Consider the following 22,526-nt stretch of genomic DNA (forward strand, 5'->3'; position numbering starts at 1 on the left):
ATAAATAAATTATGCTGTTACCCATTGTAATGTTGCTTTCCTACACAATGTATTATTCTTCTCTTCTTCTATCTACTTAAAATTATGGGTAAATCTTACATCACAGTCAACCTAAAGTTGACCTCAAAGGCATTTGGTCTGATTAGATACGAAAGCATGTTTGTAGCCTCCCAGAATTGGGAACTGGTTATGGCAAAATAAACTAAAAAATTGGGTTGTTTGTAGATAAAATCAGCCATGGATCACAATTTTTACAATTGTAATTGAGCTTACTTTCATATCAGGACCCAATATAATGCATTTCAATAGCATTAAAAAGTGAAAAAATTATAAGATCAAGCTATTTTAGTTAAACATATTTCTTACCTGTAATTTCTTCAAAAACTGCATGAAATCCATCAAAATTTTTGGAACCATCTGAATGAAAAAGGACATGAAGGGAGGAGCCAGTGCTTCGTATTGGGAGAGGCCTGTCATTGCCACAGAAGCGTTTAATTAACTTGCTGTCAACACTGTCCCCATCACGGACTTCCACATAATCGTACTGACACATGTAGTCAAACTCTAGACTCAGCATGGCAAACCTTGACCAGAAAGAAAGAGACAGAACGAGAGATAGAGGAGAAATTCAGATGCCAAAATTATATCTCTGTTCCATTTGTGCTATAGGATTGAATTTCTGCTTTGCTTCTGTGCTCTCCTGACTCTCAAAGGTTTTTCACTTGCATTTTTGCAAATTACATAAAACAGAGTTAATAGCAGAGACCACAAGTAGAATTACTGTACTACCAACATTCTTTCAAGTCTATAGGAAGTGCCTATAATATGAACAGCCAATTTCCAAACTCCTCATAATTCAAGAAGACTTATTTTGAGACTGGAGGAGAACGTAGAAAAATAATCCAAAAGGTGCTTTTTCAAAAGGCAACTGTACCTCCTATGTTTTTCTTGAATACATTTCATTTCTCCCACAAGAAGCTTTTTGGATGAGAAGTGAAACATCTTCAAGAAAAACAAAGAAAGTCGAGTTGCGTTTGAAAAAGTACCTTTGGGATAACCATGACTGGATGACTGAGAATCTCCATAGACACGTAGAGAAATTTTGTGTCAATAATAGTGAATATGCCTTCATGAAGAAGTTTCCAGTTCATTCATGGAATGATCTTCCAGTAACAAAGATGGCCCAAGAGCCAATAAACTGAGAATATAATCTAATACAATTTGTATTACAATATAATACAAATTTATTTGTAATGTTTTTAAACTGACACAGAAAGACAAAGACACACATTTATCTATTTAAATACTTTGTATTCTATGATTGAAATTAATAGCTCTGGGGAAAAGCCAGTAAAAATTCCTTTGGTGGCAGGTTGAAATATTAGTCTGACACCTCAACACACTTTTGTCCACTCATATAAAAAGGAAGTTCAGTACATTAAAATCCTACCTTAATTCAACCCCAAATCCAGGTTTGGCATGTATAATCCACTCACACTGGGCATTCAGTGGATAGCTCTCCAATAAAATCTGACCCTTGGAAGCTTGGATAACCTGTCCACACCCTAAAGGGAAGAAGAAGAAAAATCACATAGATATTTATAGAAAATTTACCTCAGGAACAATATCAAAATACAAGTTATTGGTGATATGCACATGAGAAACTCTTCTCAAACACCTGACTAATTTACATGACTAAACAACTATATGAAGTGTTGAATAAAATAGACATCAGCAACTGGTTAATAATTGGCACAAGTCTTGACATATAACACACCAGATTTAACTGTGGTTGAAAAGAAGAAAATGTGGATAATTGCTGTGATGATACCAAGGAGACAAAAAATTGGAGAAGACCACAAAGTATCATGATCTGAAAATTGAAATTGAAAGATTAGACAGGTAGTCCTCAATTACAACCACAACTAAGCTCAAAATTTATGTTGTCAAGTGAGAAATTTGTTAAGTGAGTTTTGCCTCATTTTATGACTCTTCTTGTCACATTTGTTAAACGAATCACTGCAATTGTTAAATTAGTAACATGATTAAGTGAATCTGATTTCCCAACTCACTTTGTTTGCAAAAGATGATCACATGACCCCAGGATACTGCAACTGTCATAAATGTGAATCGGTTGTCAAACATCTGAATGTAAATCACATGACCACGAGGATGCTGCAATGGTCATAAGTGTGAAAAATGGTCATAAGTTACTTTTTCAGTCCTGTTGTAACTTTGAATGGTCACTATATGAACTGCTGTAAGTCAAGGACTATCTATAGCATAAAGAGGCCATGGTCCCATTGGTTATCAGCACACTGGATAATGTACCAAAAAAATCTTGAGGGCATTTAGAAAATTTGCACATTAGCAATATTTCTATCTGTCCAATTGCAAGAGGCAGCTTTATTTGGAAGAGCTTACCTCCTACAGCAGCGATGGCGAACCTTTTTTGGCTCGCATGCCATAAGTGGGGAGAGCGCAGGGGGCGTCATGTGCGGGCGTGCAGCATCCATAATGCAATGTGCAACACCCTAGTGCGTATGCATGCACTACAGGTGTGACCACCCCATTTTTTTCATGCTTTTTTCGCCCTCCCCAGGCTCCAGAGGCTTTATAGGAGCCTGGGGAGGGCGAAAACAGCCCTCCCCCCCCCCCGAAGCCCACCATAGGCTTCAGGGACCTTCAGGAGGCTTCCCTGAAGTCTTCGGAGCAGTCAAAACGACCCCCTGAGCAAACTGGAAGTCACTTCCGGTTTGCTCGGAGGGTTGTTATAAGCGCTCTGAAGGCTTCAGGGACCTTCAGGAGACTTCCCTGAAGCCTCCGGAGCAGTCAAAACGACCCTCCAAACAAACCGGAAGTCCCGTACGGCCATTTTGCGCTCCAGAGGCTTTAGGGAAGCTCATTAAGCCTCCGGAGGGCTTCTGGGGGGCAGGGGAGGCTCTTTTCGCCCTTCTCAGGCTCCTATAAAGCCTCTGGAGCCTGGGGAGGGTGAAAAATGGCTTTAAAAAAGGGTGAACTCAGCTGGCCAGTGCGCATGCGCGCTGGCCAGCTGACAAGGCAGCGCCTCGGGTGCCCTAATAAATGGCTGCATGTGCCACCTGTGGCATGCGTGCCATAGGTTCGCCATCACTGTCCTACAGTGACACTTTAACACCATTAAAGAACATCTGCCTATCCCAGGTCCTTGGGAAGGACAGAATAGATGGATAAAATTGTTGAAACATCTGGCTGGCTTTGCAACCATAATAACATTTTTCTTGCTTTCCTCAGCAAAAGTAATTGCTTACATGAATTTGCTATGGCAAAAATAGTCACACAGTTTTTTTTCAGTCTTAAGTTCTTATATACAGGCAAACCATACAAGGAGCCCAAAGACAATACAGAATGTAAAACTACTATTATTTTGGTACTGGTTGGTAATAACTGGTAATAATAATAGCACTCTTAACTCCTTCAGATTTCAGAAAGGGTCGATCAGGAGAACTTTTATGGAACCATGGTCATTAAGAAGAACTGGTGCCAGCTTCGGGGGGAGGAGGCTGCCGCCGTCGGGAGCTCAGCGAAGCTCCTCTCAGGATTCTGGTCTGTATATCTTATAAGATCTATAGATATCTCCCCTTTCTGGCAGAAAGGGGCAGGGAGAAGGTCAGTCGTTAGGATCTCTTTGTAATTCATAGCTTTTTTTTGCTGTGAATGGAGAAGAGGTTCAACATTAGCTGAGCTTTTACTCCAGCCAGTTCTCCGCAGCTGCCTTTTTTGCAGCCCTAGGCAGATTGCCCCCCCCCCCCAGGACAAAGCTAAGCTATTTTAAAAATTAATCCGGGCGGGGACCATTCCTGAGGAATTTTTTTTATTACTATCTAAAATACCAGCTTCAACTTTGCAAAAGGCTCCCTTTTCTAGCTGCGTCACAAGATGGCGATCTTATAGCTTTTGTGTTTGATGTGACGTACTTAGTCAGCCCTACTCTTCTGAAGGCTTCTCCGTATTAACTGTTAAAAGATTAACTGAGGGGAGCAGAGATTTTGATTCTTGGCTAGCCTGATTGCTTGTCTTTTACTTTTATTCTGGAATGGCTCCCAAATCTAAGCAGAAGCGCTTCCTTAATAACATATCTCAAAAAACTGCTATGAAGCCGCTACCCTTGCCTCCTACGTCCTCCACTGGAGATTTGTTAACACAAGAATTTCTTCTCAAAACGCTTAATAATTTCAGACAGGAAATTAATCAACTGATATCGGATTTATATGATCAATTTGATGCTAAAATTGCTCAAGCAAAGGAGGATATGATCGGAGTAATGACAGTCATGACAGATTATATTGCTGAAACGGAGGATAAATTGGAACTTTTGGAAGAAACTAACTTTAATCTGACATCCAAAATTCAAACGTTACAACAGGAAATTGAAAATGCTCAAAAACAACTTGTCATGATAAATTATAATAAGACTGCCTTCGCAATAAGAGTTAGAGGACTGCGTGAAAACGAACAGGAGAATTTGAAACAGATCTTCTTTGAGGCTCTTAGCCGCTCGGTGGGAAGTCCGGGACTTAACTTTGATTGGCAGATTCAAAAAATTTACCGCCAGAATTCGTGGGTAGCAAAACAGCGACAGCTTCCGAGGGACATAATTATATACTTTACCACAAGTGAATCCAGAAATGTGATAATACAGAGGCTTTACAACAAGAGGTTGAGAATTGATGGACAGGACTTGATTGTTTTTAAAGAGATACCATCTCAAATATTAAGAGCAAGGAGAGATTACATTTTCTTAACTGAAGAACTCAGAAACTCTCAGATTCCATACAAATGGGAAGTCCCAGCTGGCATTACAGTTACATTTGGCAATCAAAAACACCGCATTAATTCTGTCTGTGAAGCCCGAGAATTTTATTACAAGACCCTGAAGGCGGGACTTCCTGATTCATCCGGACCTGGAGAGAGACAAGGAGAAGGAGAAGACAAGCAGCGAGACACGTGGCTACAAGGCGGAGGGTGTTGCTTTCCTCTTCCGGAAGGGCAGAAGAGTAAAGAATAAAGACTTAGCGATGTTCTTAAAACTTTATGATTTCTGCCTGGGATAAAATGGAAAAGTTGTATATCGATGATGAGACATGGAGACTGAAAGAAGCATTGCTGATTGTGGACACATATTGTATATAAGATTTGTTTGAACTCTAACTCAAATTGCGCATGAATTATTTTCCTAGGCGAGGAGAGTGGAGATCGCGATCTTTTTGAGTTGTGGTCTGGGACGAACGGAGTTGGGAGGCGCGTGGGAGAGGGAAGGGTAGCGAAAGCTTAACTAGACTACTTGGGGCTAGAATGCAAGCTGATGTTTGTATCAGTTGCTATTTCAATATAAGGTTAAGAAAGATTAGTCAGAGAGTCTCCAGGAAGGTGGAGTAAATATGTGAGGAGCAATGGACGCGGTAAAATATATATGTGGATATGGATAAAGGCAGGGTGGAAGGTAAAAAAATTTACATGTGGATCTGGGTAAGGATAGAATGGGAGGTGTTGGAAATGAAAAATGAAAGAAGTACTTGAGTTTAATGGTTTTATAGAAAGGTTTGGATATTCGGATAAAAAAGAGATAAATTAAAGGTCTGAATAGATAGATAAAGCAATGAGACTTTTAGTTGGGGAATCCTAATTGATTAACTTACCTGGTTCTAACACAGTTTGAAACCCTGCAAGTAGTAAAATAACCGAAATTTGGAATGAGCTACATTGTTTAAGATTTACAGATGATGGGAAGCTGTGTTAATGTAGTGGGTTTATTGATCTTTCTTGTTTTTCTTTTTTTTTTCTGTGTGTGTTTTTTTCTTTTCTATTTTTTACTATTCCCTTTTTTTTTGTTTTTCTTTTATTTTTTTAACTTTAAAGTTAGCTGGTTTTATTATACTCAAGTGCTTGTTAAGGAACTATGCCGGGTATGGGACCTGGGAAGCCGTAAGGGGGTTAGGGAGGGGGGATTATAGGGGGGAGGGGGGAGGGTGGAATTACAGTTTCAATTCTTAGAACAATAAGAATTCACTTGTATACTGCGGCTCTTTTTCTTTTTTTTTTCTTTTTCTCTTTTATTTTCTAAAAAAATAAACTGAATAGATTAATTGTAGGGATACACCAAAGTGAGGAGAAGAGGGAAAGAAGAGGGAGAAGTAAAGAGGGAGTGAGAGGGGAATGTAAGGAGGGTGAGATGGAGGGGGGGGAGATGTCTGAGGGGGAAGGGAAGTAGAAGAGGGGAATGCTGGAGGGGAGAAATGAAAGTTGGAGGGGGAGAAGAAAGGGTGTATGGGGGATTGAAGTGTCATGTTGGGGTTTTTTTTTATGGTGGATTTTTTCCTTTTTTTTTTGTTTTTTGTTACGCACAGTATATAAGTGATTGTATAAAATGAAAATGAAAATGAAATAAATAAAATGTTTTTAATCTTTAAAAAAAAAAAAAAAAGAAGAAGAACTGGTGCCATTCCAAGATGTGTTTACATTGAAACGCTGGGAATTCTTACATTTAGAAAAATTAAAGTAAGAAGAGGGTCCTCTAATGAATAGTGATGTGGTTGAATCATCTTCAGGAACATGCCAAATGTCCTGTCTCAGTATTTCCTGTATCCTTCTACCTTGCTAAGATTTGTCCATTCCTATACATGCAAATCATTTGCCAGTTTACCCTCAATTACCCTCAGCTATGTAGATTCCAATAAAACACAAAACAAGCTCAGAAGGGTCTGTCATAAGTGCTTCATTCCACACCAGGGCTTCTTGGCTCCTGATGTGAAAAACTGGAAAATTAATTACATTGCCCCCATGACTGTCATTAGGATGCTGTTGAGATATGCCAGGATCCGCTGGAAACTAATGTAGCTTCCCACACTGGGGAGAGGAAACGTAGCACAGTTGCTGGCTCTCCTCTCAAAACAACCTGAGACAAAGCTGCAGGAAACCTTCTTCAGAAGGATTGACAAGGGTCCTTGAATCACCTCAGAGAACATTCCCTTTTCATTATAAGGGGTCTTTTCTGTTCCCTTTCTTTCTCTTGCCATTGGCAAGAGAGAACTGGTGCAAAGAGATGGTGCCGTGCAAAGAATACTGAATGCACCTTTCTTTGGAGAACAGTACAATTTGAACTTGTGGGACATTTCTGCCAAGGAAGTAGGACTGGCCAACAAAGCAGGTGGTCCAAAGGCTAAAGAGAGAGCCATTCAAAGAATGCTCCAGAGAAACAAGCTCCTATTTGCCACAAACCATTTCCGCGTGGAATATATACATGGTCAGATCCGATTGTCATTTTTCTGTTTCTAATCCATCCACCAGAGGGATACACGATACCTGCCCATCCTTTGATAAGAGGGGGAGGGGAGAGAGATATGGATGGAAAGTTTCGAGAATAATTTAAATGCTGAGCATAAATCCTGTCTTGTCCTGAGGGTGGAAGAAGAGGTGCTTAGGAAGGGAAGAGAGTCGGAAAGGAATCAATTCTGAAAGGCTGTCACAATCATTGTTCCTTTTGTGTCTGGAAAAAAAGATGGCAAAACATTTTGGAACATATTTTTTGTCTGAGGCCACAGAAGTAGAGTATATATACACTAACAGGAACAGTATTCACTAACAGGAACAAATATTTGTAAATGTAACTTTCTTCTTAAATAGGTGTCCATGAAATAGACCATAAAAGACAAAACCACAGATTTAAACCTAAATAGTGAAATAACTTTAGATTTAAATTCTGGCTTCTGAATGCAGTAAGAGTAGCATAAATTGGAAGAAAAGTATACCCCAAAATAAATAGTGAATTATTCAATATGCAAAACAGAGAATAAGATACAAGAGTGCAGTATCCCCATGATTGTTTAATATGTTAATAGATAATTGTGCTTATAGTGACATTAGAGGTTCATTTATTTGTAATGTAAATATGTGCATTTTCATATGTAAACAATGCCATGTAGTTGACTGAACACCCAAAGGATTTGCAGCAAATGTTAAATTGTGTGATGCACAGAGATTATGGATCTGTGACAGAGAAAACAGAGTGAATGCTGCAAGTTACTTCTTACTGCTTACAAGCAGATAAACAGGGCTTGCAAAATGTAGAAAAATGGATGGAAAAAAACCCCTATAAATGCTGGTAGAAAGAAGTCAAAACTGGGTAGAACAGATAGTCCTCCAACCACGTGTTTAACGAAAGTTCAAAATTGTGTCAACCTTGGAAAAAGTGACTTGGAACCTATCCTCAAAGGTATGACCATTGCCTAGCCTCCCTCATCGTATGATTGTAATTTGTGTGGTTCAGGTACTCGCATTTGCAATGGTGGCAGCATCTTGTGATCATATGGTTGTGATTTGCAACCTTTCCAGTCAGCTCATGCAAAGCAAAGACATTTGGAGAAGCTGGATTCACTTAACAACCATGGTAATTCATTTAACAACCATGGTAAAATGGTCATAAAATTGTTTACTGACCACATCGCTTGGTGACCAAAATTCCAACCCCAATTGTGGTTGTAATTTGAGGAAAAACTGTAAGTGGGCTGTTGCAACATATAAAAGCTGAACCAAGTAAAAGCTGCTGTGTATGAGAGCATACTTTCCCCTTCTTTTTTCTCCTGCCTTTATATTTTAGTGACTTACTCTTTTTTTTGAACGTCGCAGAGAGTTGCTTATCCCAAACAAAAAAGTAAGTTGGATATTTATACAGTATATTAGTTTTAGTATGAGGTACTTATATGGCTGAACCAATTAGCAATGGTGGTTTATCATTTTAATTTATTTGTATGTGAAAAATGTTCGTGAAAATTGAAAATAATAATAAGGATGCAGAACTTTATTTGCATGTGGTTAATCTGAAGCATGTTACCAGTAACTTTATGACTAATGATAACAGGAACACCACAAGATATAGTATATACCAAGGGTGTCAAACTCGATCGTATCATATGACATATTGCAATGTTTTTTGCCTTTGCGAACTGGGGTGAGTGTGGCCTTTGCATGACGCATCCAGCCCATAGACTGCCAGTTTGACACCCCTGATATACACAGTACAAAAAAAAAGAACCCTAAAAAGCATGTAAGCATATAGCTGAATTACTGGATGACAACCAAGCAGGGGTGGCCTGCTATGAGTTCGCCCGGGTTCAGGAGAACCTGTAGCTAACATTATGGATGGTTCAGAGAACCTCCAAATCCCATCCCTGTCTGGCCCCTCCCACCCCACCCCTCCCAGGAGCCTCCACATGGCCCGTTTTGGGGGTAAGTGCAGGGCCCGCACAGAGGCTCAGGGAGGGGGAAAAATGGGCCTCCCTGAAGTTCTGAAACAGGCCCATTTCTGGCCTCCAGAGTGTCTCTGGAGCCCAGAGAGGCAGTTTTTGCCCCCTAAGCCTGGGGAAGGCGAAAATGTGGTGCAGGAGGCTGACTAGGCCATGGCCACAGCCACCCAGCAACTGGGCAGAGAACCCGTTGCTGAAAAGTTTGAAGCCCACCCCTGAAACTAAGGAGCCTAGCTGTACCTGTCTTCATTACAGCAGTTACAGCATAGATACCAGTGTCTGATGGAGACAATTATAATTGCGAAAGGTGCATCATCACAAGCCCTGAAAGATTACTTTAGGAATACATCATCACAGAAATACAAGAGTCAACAACAACTAATTGATCTAACACCAGTGCCTGAAACCTGTTTCATGAAAACCACTTGAGAAGAAGAAGCTATTCTAGTGATCAAAGATGAAATTCTCTACATCTTATTGAAAACTGAAAATAAATGGCTATAGAGAGAGGTTAGCCCTCTGAAATAATTATTAATGACCTTAAATGTGAAAATACTGCTTTCACGAGATAATATAATGTGTTATCTACATTTAGTTGTTAACCTACTTCTCTTCCCTTCCATTTATATTATTCCTTAACTCATCTCTTCTCTCTTCTTCTCCTTTCTTCATTTTCATCCTTTCTGGAAGAAGTGAGGAGAAGATGAGGATGCATCTAGGCTTCTGTGGGACATGGTTGGTGCTTGTGATGGAGAATGTTAGATATATGTAAATGAAGATAATTAACTGTGTAAATGTACCAGATTTACAGGCAATTGACTGATTTCCCCAGCAAAATCTACTACAAATCTGGCTATTCAAATCTTCCTGTAATGCACATTGCTATTGTATTTATGTTTCACAACCTTGCTGCTCTTCATCTTCTCCTCTTTTCCCCATCTTTCCCTGACTTCTGAGGAGAGCATGATCATAATCAAATAATTTGACCCTAGTCATTTGTGCTTTGGGTGAGGACACTGGATTGATTTGTTCTATGAGCCATTTCTTTGTTTTCTTGGCAATCCATGGGATTCTCATGAGTCTTCTCCCATACTGCTTTTCAAAAGCATCTATCTTGCCTTCTGGAGAATCCAGTTTTTGCTTCCATACAGTGTCACATTGCCTGTCCATTTCTGATCTTTTTAGATTTAAACCTCCATTGCTGCATTACATTATATACAGACTAGCATTTGGTAAAATTTAACTTTACATTCTCCTGTTTTAATTATAACAGCAATACAATTTTATTCACATGTAACTGAAATTAAGGTCCACTTAATTCAATGGCAATACCTCTTGGCAATTATGTATTGGAACATTCCTGGGGTGCCTTTACTGGTAGTAAAAAGGAAATCTTTTTTAAAAAAGAAATAATGCATTTTACAATATAGGTTTGCAGTGAATGAATCACAGACATTTATACTCAATCAACGTATTTCCAAAACTCACAATTTAGTGCAAAGTTTTTAAAAATTAGAACTAATTGCATTCAGTCAGCATTGCATCCATATTCAAAGGTAGAACATTTAAAATGCTGCAGTGATGAATTTTTGCATATTATTCTTATTAGCCTTTGCACATGCAATGATTTCTCACTAATCTGTAACAAGTTATTTTAAGAAATTATCCCCCCCCCCCCCCCCAAGAATCTAGTTATATTTTTATTTGTCCTGGCAAATCTCGTGTGCACCACTTACAGGATGGGTCTTGGTACTACGATCAAGACAGCAAATAAACAGAAAGAAAAGGATTTCCAGGCCTTGAGATGTGCAAAGAATTGTGCTCCTGAACCAACATATTTTCTTTTGCCATTCAGTCCATATGGTATAATTTTCTGCAAATGCAGATATAAGGTGTATATATTTTTATCTGCAAGCCCAGCAATGAATATTGTCCTTACGCTTTCTTCAGTTAACTATTCCTATCGATTTCCTAATATATATAAGGATTATACCCACACCTGAAAAAATAATTCAATTGATCTTTTGCTAAGGAAGCATAAAAAGGCCCTGGAAAAAATATTCAGATTAGGCATAAAAACCTATGTTGCTCAGGAAAAGTATTGCAGTGAAAATTAAAAATCGGGGATAAGATTAGTTACCTGTAAGTGGGTTGTTGATAGCTTTTATTCACCTGTAGTCTTCAAGCAGTGGCAGAACATTTATCTGATAACAGTGCTCTACTTTTCAATTTCCTGACCAAGCAGAGATCTATAAACTGCCTCCTATAAACTGTAAGATAATCCTCCAACTCCCTCCTTCTCTGTGGCAATGGCTGTATTCCACAGAATACTTTACACTCTGGTTACAACCCAGATCTGTGCTGTGTAGATTTGGATAACCATTAGATGGCAGCAAAGGGTTACAAAAAACCAAGCATTGTCCATAACAGCTCTGGGAAATAGAACGGGATCTTGGGAAAAGAATTGGAGAAATACCTTTGGCCTATAAAGCCCTAGTAGCTCAGTATGAGATCATTTCCCAACCCCTAAAAAATGCCTTTGGCTATATTGTCTTATATTTTCAAATTGAGTGTCAATGATCATGAAAATGATTAGGAATTTATCTTTGCCTTGACATTGCTCATTGCTGGATGAGCTATAAGGATTTTTTTTGTTTTGTTTTCCTTTCCCAACCAAAGCATCAGCTCTCCTTGTGGTGAAGTACCTCTCTGGCCAATACTTACTCATGCAATCACCGCCATACCACCCTGCTCGGCATTCTGCACAATAAATGCCTTTGATGTAGAAGTTGTCTAGTGATCCTCCCCAAGACCCATTGCGACAGGTCTTACAATTCTCGAAAATCATGCAACCTGAAAGAAGAGGAGGCAAATTCTTTATAAATTACGATTGCTTACATTTGGGTTTCTCCGATAGGTAGCTGTGAACTATAGCCCAGGCAACCAATGTTTTTACTTTGGCTGCATAAAATGTGGCTTGGACAAGTCCTTTCAAGCAATACACTCCTCCAAGCCAAACAGACTCAAACATAAAGAGAGAGACTATAAATACAATTCTGAGGGCTGAATACAAAAATTACAAACATGAATTTTCCTGTAGTCTTCGATGACTGAAAAAGCAATGACATGACATAACAACACAATCACCATGTTTCGCACTTATACTTCAATATAAGATGCATATACTAAAGTTATAGGGTTTGTGTTATGATGCCACATTGTACATTTCTTCACCCGACCTCTCTTCTCATCACTCACAGATGCCTATAGCTATAGCCAGGAGTGGGCTTCAAAAATTTAAGCAACGGGTTCTCTACCCGACTGCTGGATAGGCAGGGCCATAGTGGATGTTGAAGTGGACCGAGGAAAAATGAGGCAGGAGGCTCCTGAGGTAACTTCAACAGCTTTATTAGAACAGAACTGAACAGTAGTACTAGCTAGTGGTAGATTGGGACCCCGCCCTGCTTGACAGCTATTTATATGGAGCTGTCAAGCAGGAGGCAATAGGCACGCGTCTGACAGCACGATCAGCCAGCCGCGCCTTAGCCAGTCAGGCGCGGCTTGGCTGTCAGTTGTACGCCCGAGGATTAAACAGATGTGGCCTAGTCGGCCTCCTGTACCACAGTGGGGAGACCATTTTCACCTTCCCCAGGCTCTGAAGGCTTTCCTCGAGCCTCTGGGAGGTGAAAACTGCCTCCCTCTGGCTGCACAGGCTCTTCGGAGGCCAGAAATGGGGCCATTTCTAGCCTTCCGGAACTTCCAGGTCGTCTGTTTTGCCCACTCCCAGAGCATCTGCATGGGCCCTGCACTTATCTCACATCCAAAAGAGGCTGCATGGAGACTCCTGAGAGGGATGGGGAAGGGTGGGCAGGGCCAGCCAAGGGTGGGATTTGCAGGTTTTCCGAACCAGACATAACTTTAGTTATGGGTTCTTCCAAAGCTGGGCAAACCCATAGCAGCCCACCCCTGGATATAGCACTCAAGACTTTCTCCTATTGATCTGTTCCTCCTTTTCCTGAAATTCTCTTGTTTCAATGAAATTTACTTCCTGAACATCCTATACTGCTTTATATCAAGTCAGATCAATCTAAACTAGAATTTTAATTTCAGTAATGTCCCAATGACAGCTCTAAATAGGATTCAGTACTAGTTTCTGCCCTAAAGTTTATGAACAAGAGTTCAGGATATATTTTACACATTTACATTTTCATAGTCATTTGCAAATTTCAACATAAATATATTATTCAACATAATAAAAAGGAGGGCTGTGCATCATTCAAAAAGTATTTAGAAGTGGTGCTTTGGAGCACATAGAGATGAAAGTGGAGCACTTCTTTAAGCCAGTTGCATCTACTTCTGGCTTCTGTGTGAGCTAATATGTCCCATTAAAGATACAACTGTTTAAAGCCTCAACTTTAAAGCTTACAGCAACTTTAACTTATTTAGGCTCATTTGGAAAATCTAAAAGAAGACATGGTGGTTTTAATGAAATCTTACACTTATAATCCCATTTAGCATGAAGCACATCTTTTGAATAAGTTTCAAATCAGGAAGAATCCTATCGATACATATTCTTAGAAGTCTCATAAGCTGCTTCTTCATATCCTTTATCTTCAACTTAATTTTTTTTCCTCAGCTGAGTTTAAAATCAATAATAATTCTTTTCTATTTTTTAAAAAGAAGATAGTTTGCAAATTAGGCCTTGAAGACTGAATTGCAACCTCCATGTAGTACTGAAGCCAACTGTGACCTTACTTTTTGGAGAGCTTCCAAGCATCCGTGGTAAAATCCTGAAAAGTGAGTTTCTATTGCTAGAAAAAGGAAAAGTCTAACAACAATATGCATTAACTCTCATCACAGTGAGCATTTATATTGGCATCTATCCATCTCTAAGGAGGAAAAATTATTAATGACCAAAATCTGGCAGAAAAAACAGGCAGAATGCTCCATCTAGCTACAAGCATATTTACTGCATGCAATTCAAAGTGATACAGTAAATAAAAAAGTGCAGATGGGTACATCAAAGCAGTACAGTGAATCAACATACCTGGGTGAATTAGGCAGGAGTCACACTCATTGTCCTCATTCCTACAACAAGGTATAGTGTATCCCACTATTTCTTTCTGTCCAGGACACACACATTTGATCTGATCATATTCACAACACTCCCGACACATGATATTCCATTCAGCACCTGGACAGTTTTCATTGATCAAGGTGTACTCTGCAGAAAGCAAAATGAGTTATATGACAAAGATGAATTAACTGTTGGCAGAACATAATCCTTGTAAGCGGAAGTCAAGTGATGTATTAGAACAGGGACGTTTCCTTTCATTATAAAATTAAGCTGGAGGGGAAAAGGTCTGCCAATTGGAACAGAGGAGCAGGAAGGGCCTACTCAATTCTTTATTACATGTCATTTTCTTCATCAGAACTGTCTATGCTGCACTACCAGTTGAAAATCCCAGAAAGGGAGGGAAGGGAGGACGGAATACAGAGATTTTATTAGAAAAGTAACATGGACTACTGTTCAATTAAACGGCAAGCATTTAATGGCTGCAATTTATTTCATAAAAAGTGGCATTCCATTGGAAGATGCATTTATGGCTCCCTACTGCCACATATTATATGGCTTCATAAAAGAAAGTCATCTTTCATTTATACCACTTCCTAAGAATAAAGACACTGTGCAAGGGCTAATTTATTTATTTATTTAGTAATATCTTGAATGTTTTTTTTCCTTGACTTACAATCACACATGGGAGCAGGTTTCTGTTCCTAAGCGAAGCAGTTAAGTGATTCATCCCCAATTTTATGATGTTTTTGGCCGTGGTTGTTAAGCAAACCACTGAAGCTGCTAAGTGAATCGTGTGGTTATTAAGCAAATACGTCTTCCACCATTGACTTAGCTTGTCAGAAGCATCCAGGAAGATAATGAATGGTGATCACATGACTTTTGCTGCAAAGATTGTAAGTACATGTTGGTTGCCAAAAGTCCAAATTTTGATCAAGTGATCAGGGGGATGCTAGGAAGATCATAATGATTAGGACCATTTGTAAGTCGTCTTTGTCAATATTGATGTAACTTCAAAAAGTTGCTAAATGAATGATTGCAAGTTGAGGCCTATCCTGCACTCTGCATTAAATTTCTTTAAAAGTTTTGTATCCTTTTTGAATCTTTCTTTAATCCAAGGAATTAAAAGAATATTTCCTTGGATTAAAGAAACATTCAAAATATAATAAAACCTTGGAACATCCAAACAGTAATTTTTACCAGGCCAATGAAATAAGAGCAATTTTCTTGGTTTAGCCATATTCACACATTACACATCAGAATGCTAGCAACATCTCTCTATGATATTGCCTTCATTTCTTTTCTGGCCTTTGGGTGAGACAGTCATAAGTTGTAGTAGCTGTAGAACTGTTAAAATAATGTGAAAACACTTGCCTTAAGAAGATGCTACAGCAATAGCAATAGCAGTTAGACTTATATACCGCTTCATAGGGCTTTCAGCCCTCTCTAAGCGGTTTACAGAGTCAGCATAAGTTTTTAAGAAGAGATTCAGACAACTTGTCTGAAATGTTATAGAGTTTCCTGCCTGAGTAGGGGTTAGACTAGAAGACCTCCAGGTCTATTCTATTCTATTCTATTCTAGTCTAGTCTAGTCTAGTCTAGTCTAGTTATATCTATGTCTATCCCTATTCCGTCTATTCCTATGTCTTTTCTAATGTTCTGCCCCTTAAACAGTTAGCATGCAGTGCAAAATTTGTTATCTCCATCATATGTTCAGGATGAATCCCTGGTCAGCCTGATTTGCCTTCACTCTCCTGTTGTCTCACTAAAGAACTGGACATAGCAGCACTATGGATGTGCTGGTGGCTTATCTGAACTGTGCTTAGCATTGGATTGTTTAGATGCCAATACTCTAAAACGGAAAAATATGCAAGCTGGGCTGCATAGGAAAGAACACCAAGGTCTGTAACTCAAATGGCTTTCAATTAGCTGCCTCCAAACGGCAGCCAGTAAAAAAAGAAATAAAAGCCAGTATAGCTCCTTTGGGAAAGGGAATCGAATTATATTATATCTGCGCCCAGCTAGATTTCAGAGTCATCATAACACTGTAATCCCAAATCCAATATAACTTCAAACACATAAAATGCAATGGGGCAGCCCAAAAATCATGTTTCTGCCCTCTTTCTGGGATAAGAGAAATTGGTATTCAACAGAGTTTCAAATACTATCAGGTCAGCTATACTATACAACTATACTATCAACTTTTGGCTATTTGGGCTACTTCATATTGGATTACAGGTAATCCTTGATTTAAAATTGTTTGTTTAATGACCATTCAAAGTTAAAATGGCACTGAAAATTGTTACTTATCCAGGGGTAGCATTCACTTCCCTTCCCTACTGGTTTGCAAATGTCAGAGCACATGTGCTCGGTTTGCTCACCCACGCCACATCCGTGTATGCGCTCCGCCTTCTGCCTATGCATTTTGCTTATAAAAAGGGCCTAAATGGGATGCTGTAGAGCCGGGGTGGGTGGGCGGGGCCACAATTGATTTCCACTACAGGTTCGCCCAAACCAGTTAGAACTGGCAGAATATCACCTCTGCTAATGACCATTTTTGGTCATTAGCAACCATTGCAGCATCCCCATGATCACATGTTAAAAATTCAGATGCTTGACAACTGACTCATATTTACAGCAGTTGCAGTGTCCTGAGGTCACGTGTTTACCTTTTGCGACCTTCTGAGAAGCAAAGTCAATGGAAAAGCCAGATTAACTTAACAACTGTGTTACTAATTTAACAACTTCAGTGATTCCCTGAACAACTAGGGCGAGAGAGGTTGTAAAATGGGACAAAACTCATTTAACAACTGTCTCATTTAGCAACAGAAATTTTGGGCTCAATTGTGGTAGTAAGTCACGGACTACCTGTGTCTATCTGGAGCTTCTGCATTCCTGCCCCAGAGGTGGGTTGCTGCTGGTTCAGCCTGGTTCGGTAGTGGCAGCAGCGGGAGTCTCCGCCCACCTGCCCGGATGCTTCTGCGCACAAGCGAACCGGTAGTAAACCAGTAAGCAACCCACCACTGTCCTGCACTCAATGCAGGACACAGAAGGAAGAACACTTCAGAATCTCCCTAATTTTTTGTTCTGAAATGAAAGGATCTGATATGACCATGTCATATGCTAGTTGTTATGGACCATTCATATGTATATGCTATCAGCTGAAGAAACTGAATTAAAGCAGAAGGTACCAATCTCTTGTATTTGCAGTAAAAACTATATGTTCCAAATATTTCTAATTATTCAGTCTATTAGGGAAAGGAACAGTGTTATAAATATTAATAGCATTATGATTAGTAGTGCTAGTAACTAGAACGAATTCATTTTCTAGTAATAAAAAATAAAAGCATCTAAAGGCATTATAGTTATAATAATTTATACGCAGTTGTGCTTTAGGGCATTTCATCTTAAAAATTTACATTAATTTCCAGGCACTTAATCCTAATACATTATGCTCCATTGAAATATACTTATCTGCAAGTATTACTGGGTTGAATAGGCAAAATCTTGGCATGAAAACAGAGAACTGAACTCCAGCAGTAAACTTTTGTTAGCAGATCTGTTCTATGGCCCAATTTATCTGTATGTTATTTGTTTGGTAATCTAAATAATAAAGCACTACTCCAAGGAAAATGTAGGAATTACTGAGACTGAAACTCATCAAGCATAGCGTTATTAAAACAATTGTGCTAATTGTTTTTTTTTTAAAATATTATTTTGGGGGAGTCCACTCTGATTTCACTACAGCTTTTACAAGCAGATGGGATTATTTAATTAATCAATGATTCTACAACCAGGACAGGGCATATAATGCTTTTAATGAGATATGGCATGCATAACCCACTGAAGTAGTTTATTCATACTTATTACAGACAATTAATGCTGCCATTTTAAAGCAATGAAGGGCAATTAAATGTGCAATTTGATTCTGAATGAATATTAAGTCTTTAAAGGTAACACATTTCTTCAAAATAAGTCCTCTAGGAAATGACACTGATTGGTTTTGAAGAAATGATTCTCCCATGCAGGAGACATAACTCACTTCAACCAAGCATTTAGGGTGTAGGAGAAGGTTGTAATGTGGAAGACTACTCGTAGCCTTCAGCCTGCAGCTCTAACTTCTCAGCTACATGACTTAAGGATTATCCATGGCACACGGATAGAGCAAACCAACCCAGAAAAACCTTCCGCTGGTGGTCCAGAGAAGGTTTGAGGTGGTTGCCTTAGACTCAACTTGTGGGCAACCTCACAGCATTCACCAGAGCCACCAAACTGCAATCACACCAGCTAGTGCTATAGAAAAAGGTTCCTCTCAGCCTTCTCCCAAGTTCTTCAGAAGGCGGCTGAGAGGATCTCCAAGGAAAGAACAATAACATAATCATGGAGGAATCAGGTTGCTTCACAAAGAAGCTTTGAAGTGCTTTGCTCTGAACTTTCACTGAAGTTCCGTTGAGGCTTCACAGAGCTCTATGTCAGCCTTACCAGGTAGACCAGATAGGAAACATGGTCAGATACGCTACTTCTACTTTACTGTAAAGCAGCATTTACAGAATCTCGCAAGTCTGAAAATACAATTCTCCTGCTGTCACCTTTATAGCCTTACAACTTAGGAAGAATATCTCCTGAATCTCTCACTTCACCTACTATGCACCAACTGTTGGCTACAGTCCAACTGTCCAACCTTATCCAACTTAAGCATCTTTTTATCAATCTCCCAAGGTCCTTCCCATGTACCATTGTACCCTAAAAAATACCACTTGATATCTTATACTGTAGTTCTTCATTACTAGGGTTTACAGTGGAATTGCCATTTTTGGTCATATTTTATGAAATATAACTATCTTGATACAAACATTCATCCTATAATTTCTCTTAGGTTCGATCTTTTTTTCAGAGAATAGACAGTCCATCTGTTTTTTACATAAATAAGATAGTAAGCCTATCGTTAGTATCTAGAGAGATTCATTACAAAGGTGCTTTGGAAGACACTGGAGCATGGACAAGCCCTATCTACTGCTCCCTTCCATCGGTTATCAAATGAGGACTATTAAATATAATTTTTTTAAAAAAATGAAAACAGTTGCATTCTGCCTGTACCTTATAAGTAAAAATTATGTAATTCTCTTGTATTAATTAGTTTGATCTAGTGGTTAAGTCCCCAGGCTAAAAAGCAGGGGTGGGTTGCTATCGGCATTGCTGCCGGTTTGGTGCCTCAAAAATTTTGCCACTGAAAATTATTCTGCGCATGCGCAGGACCAAAAAACAATATGGGGGCCCCATAGGAGAACTGGTTCAGGGGCGTGGCAGGCATGGATCGCTGTTGGTTCCAGCGATGCCAAGTTACTACTGCTTCGGCCAAACCGGTCCGAACAGGTAAGAACCCACCTCTGCCGGTAAGTGAGAAACCGTGAGTTCTAGTACTGTCTTAGTCCTAAAAGCCAACTGGGTGACTTTGGACCAGTCACTCTCTCTCAGCTGAACTCATCTCACAGGGTTGTTGTTGTGCGGAAAATAGGAGGAGGAAAATGTGTTGGATATGTTTGCCGCCTTCCGTGTTTTATAAAAACAATAAAGGCAAGATACAAAAAAATAGATAAAACAGAAACTGAACACATTCAGAAGTAATCACATTATTTATCTCTGAGTTAAATTGAGAATAATAATGATGTGGCAATAGATTCAAAGGAAGGAAAATTTATTTGCAAACATCTAAATTGGGGGACAGCCTATGAATTCAAGAAGAAACGTAAAAGTGATTTCCTTCCTGTGCCTCTCATAGTCACACACAAAATTAAGATTCCAATTGTAAGGATACTGTTTTGCTATTGGAGTGATTCTATTGATAAATTCTATTCCACTTGCGTACGTGAGCTGTTTCTGCTATGTTTCTTCCAATGGTGGATCTTCAGTAAGGCAGTTCTCAACTTATGATCACAATTGCAACCAAAGGTTTGGTCGTTGAGTGAAGTAGTAGTTAAATGAGATATCACTTGACTGCTTTGTTCAACAACCATTAACTCCAGCATTCCCAGTTGCAGTTGTTAAGAAATCTCCAGGTTGTTAAGCAGAAGGAGTCCTAGGTAAAGAGTGCAGAGTGCCTCACGGTGAATGGGGGAGAATTTGGGAAGCCTGATGCAGGCCACATGTGATTGTGTCTCTGTTCCGGAGCTGAAAATCCTCTCTGTTGAAATCCAAGAAGGATTTTTAGCTTCTCAGCAAAGAGCCACTTGTGTGAGGTCTGTGTGAGAGCTTCCCCACTCCAAGGCACTTTGCACTTCTTACTTTGTGCTGCCTCTCTGCTCAGAAGCTCAATATCCTCCTTGCCAAAATCCAAGCAGGCACAGCGCTGAAATCCTTTGGCAGGCAGCTCTTTCAGACAGCCTCCCGAACAACAGAGCTGCTTCCTGAAGGATTTTAGCTCTCTTTGCCTACTTGGCTTCCTTAAATCAAAATAGGCATGGAGCTGACACCCTTCAGTGGGGATCTATTTTTGCGAGCCTCAGAGATAAGAAGAAATCCTCTTGGCAGGAAGCAGCAACTTGCAACCTTCCATGCTGACTTCTTTATTGGCTTCACTTTCCTAAGGAAAACAGGAGAGAAGGTTGTAAAGTATGCTAAGTATCCAGATCTTGATCATATGACCACAGGTGGTGGAGGTGGAGCAATGTTTTGCAACTGTTAGAAGTGCTTTACTGTAAATTGTTTGCCATTGTTAATTAGAAACATCATTAAGCAAACAGTCATAAGTCACTGGGACTCCAGTGCAAGTGAGTAATAGCCATACCTCCCCATTAATATTAGTTCCCTCTGCAGAAAGTCACAATGTTCAATTTGTCTAAATGAAACAGTAAAACCATCTAACAGAAATAGAATTTTTAAAAATGGAAAACATGGCACTGATTCTTAAATCTATTTGCCTGCATTTGACTTCAGATTCTATTTACATGTAAGCATAGCAGAACAGATCCCTGAACTTGCAAGACACTGGCCAGAAAAAAAGGATAAATGCTAATATACTACTGATCTTGAAAGAATTAGGTAGTCCTTGACTTACGGCAGTTCATTTAGTGACCATTCAAAGCTACAAACAGCACTGGAAAAAAATTACTTATGGCTGTTTTTCACACTTACGACCATTGCAGCATCCCACGGTAACGTGATCAAAATCCAGATGCTTGGCAACTGACTTTATTTATGACAGTTGCAGGGTGCGGGGTGCCCTTTTGCGACCTTCTGATAAGCCAAGTCAATGGGAAAGCCAGATTCGCTCAACAACCACGTGAATAACTTCACAACGTTGAAGTTGTTCATTTAACAACTGTGGCAAGGAAGGTTGCAAAATGGAACAAAACTCACTTAACTGACTCACTTAGCAACAGAAATTTTGGGCTCAATTGTGGTTATAAGTTGAGGACTACCTGTTTGGGGCGGGTGTCACTCTATATATAGAGAGGGTAGAGACGGAGAAGCAAGATTCCAAGCTGTTCCTTTCTGAGGAATGATGTGTGTTTTTGGAAAGTGCCATAAACCACATCATTTAGAGCCCTTCCCTTCAGGGAGAATTTGGTCCCATCATTAATGTTAAAGAGAGATTCAATTGCAGCTGCCTTCTGTAGGTCAAATAATGGATTCAGTTTCATCTTTTATATCAGGTAGCATATCATCTTGTCCTTACTCTGCTTTCCTAACTATGTTTCTTGCTGTATTTCATGTTTCTGAAATATTTTGTTTTAATGGAAAAATAGAGGCAAGTGACCCCAGCATGCCAAAACCTGTGCTGCAGCTAGTTTTAAATAGCCTTCTTTGACAGAAAAGCATTTTTCTCATATCAGAGTGATGGTGTGGGCAAAATGCATGAGCTGCTGGCTAATAGTGATGCCAAATTGTCAACAGATCTCCTAGTGAAACTGTTGGGTTAAGGAACATATGATGATAGATGCCCCTCAAATTGTTCTAGAAAGTTAAAAACTAGAGGATTTGCAAGATTATAACATAGCAATTACAATAAAGTCATTCCAAGATCCTGATCTGCATCTGAACTTTTTTGAATGCTGTAAGTCTTTCTGGAAGATCAGCATAGACACTTTTTAACTGGCTCTATTTCTTCCACGTCAAATCAATTGAGTGAATATAATTAAGTTCCTTTGAAAAGTACGTAGCAATTCATAGAG

The 22,526-nt window shown here is 39.4% G+C and overlaps 1 protein-coding gene across 1 annotated transcript in view; it reads right to left on the reverse strand.

Annotated features, from left to right (window-relative positions):
* PAMR1 (peptidase domain containing associated with muscle regeneration 1) overlaps positions 1 to 22,526 on the reverse strand; it is a 77,582-nt gene that overhangs the window by 49,461 nt on the left and 5,595 nt on the right. Inside the window, exons 2-5 of the mRNA XM_032224829.1 lie at positions 14,329 to 14,505; positions 12,006 to 12,134; positions 1,451 to 1,565; positions 367 to 584 (exon numbers count right to left, since the gene is read on the reverse strand). Of these exons, the coding sequence (XP_032080720.1) occupies positions 367 to 584; positions 1,451 to 1,565; positions 12,006 to 12,134; positions 14,329 to 14,505 (639 nt within the window). The remainder of the gene's footprint in view (positions 1 to 366; positions 585 to 1,450; positions 1,566 to 12,005; positions 12,135 to 14,328; positions 14,506 to 22,526) is intronic.

The sequence above is a fragment of the Thamnophis elegans genome, chromosome 1 (assembly GCF_009769535.1).
Source record: "Thamnophis elegans isolate rThaEle1 chromosome 1, rThaEle1.pri, whole genome shotgun sequence".
Classification (NCBI taxonomy): domain Eukaryota; kingdom Metazoa; phylum Chordata; class Lepidosauria; order Squamata; family Colubridae; genus Thamnophis; species Thamnophis elegans.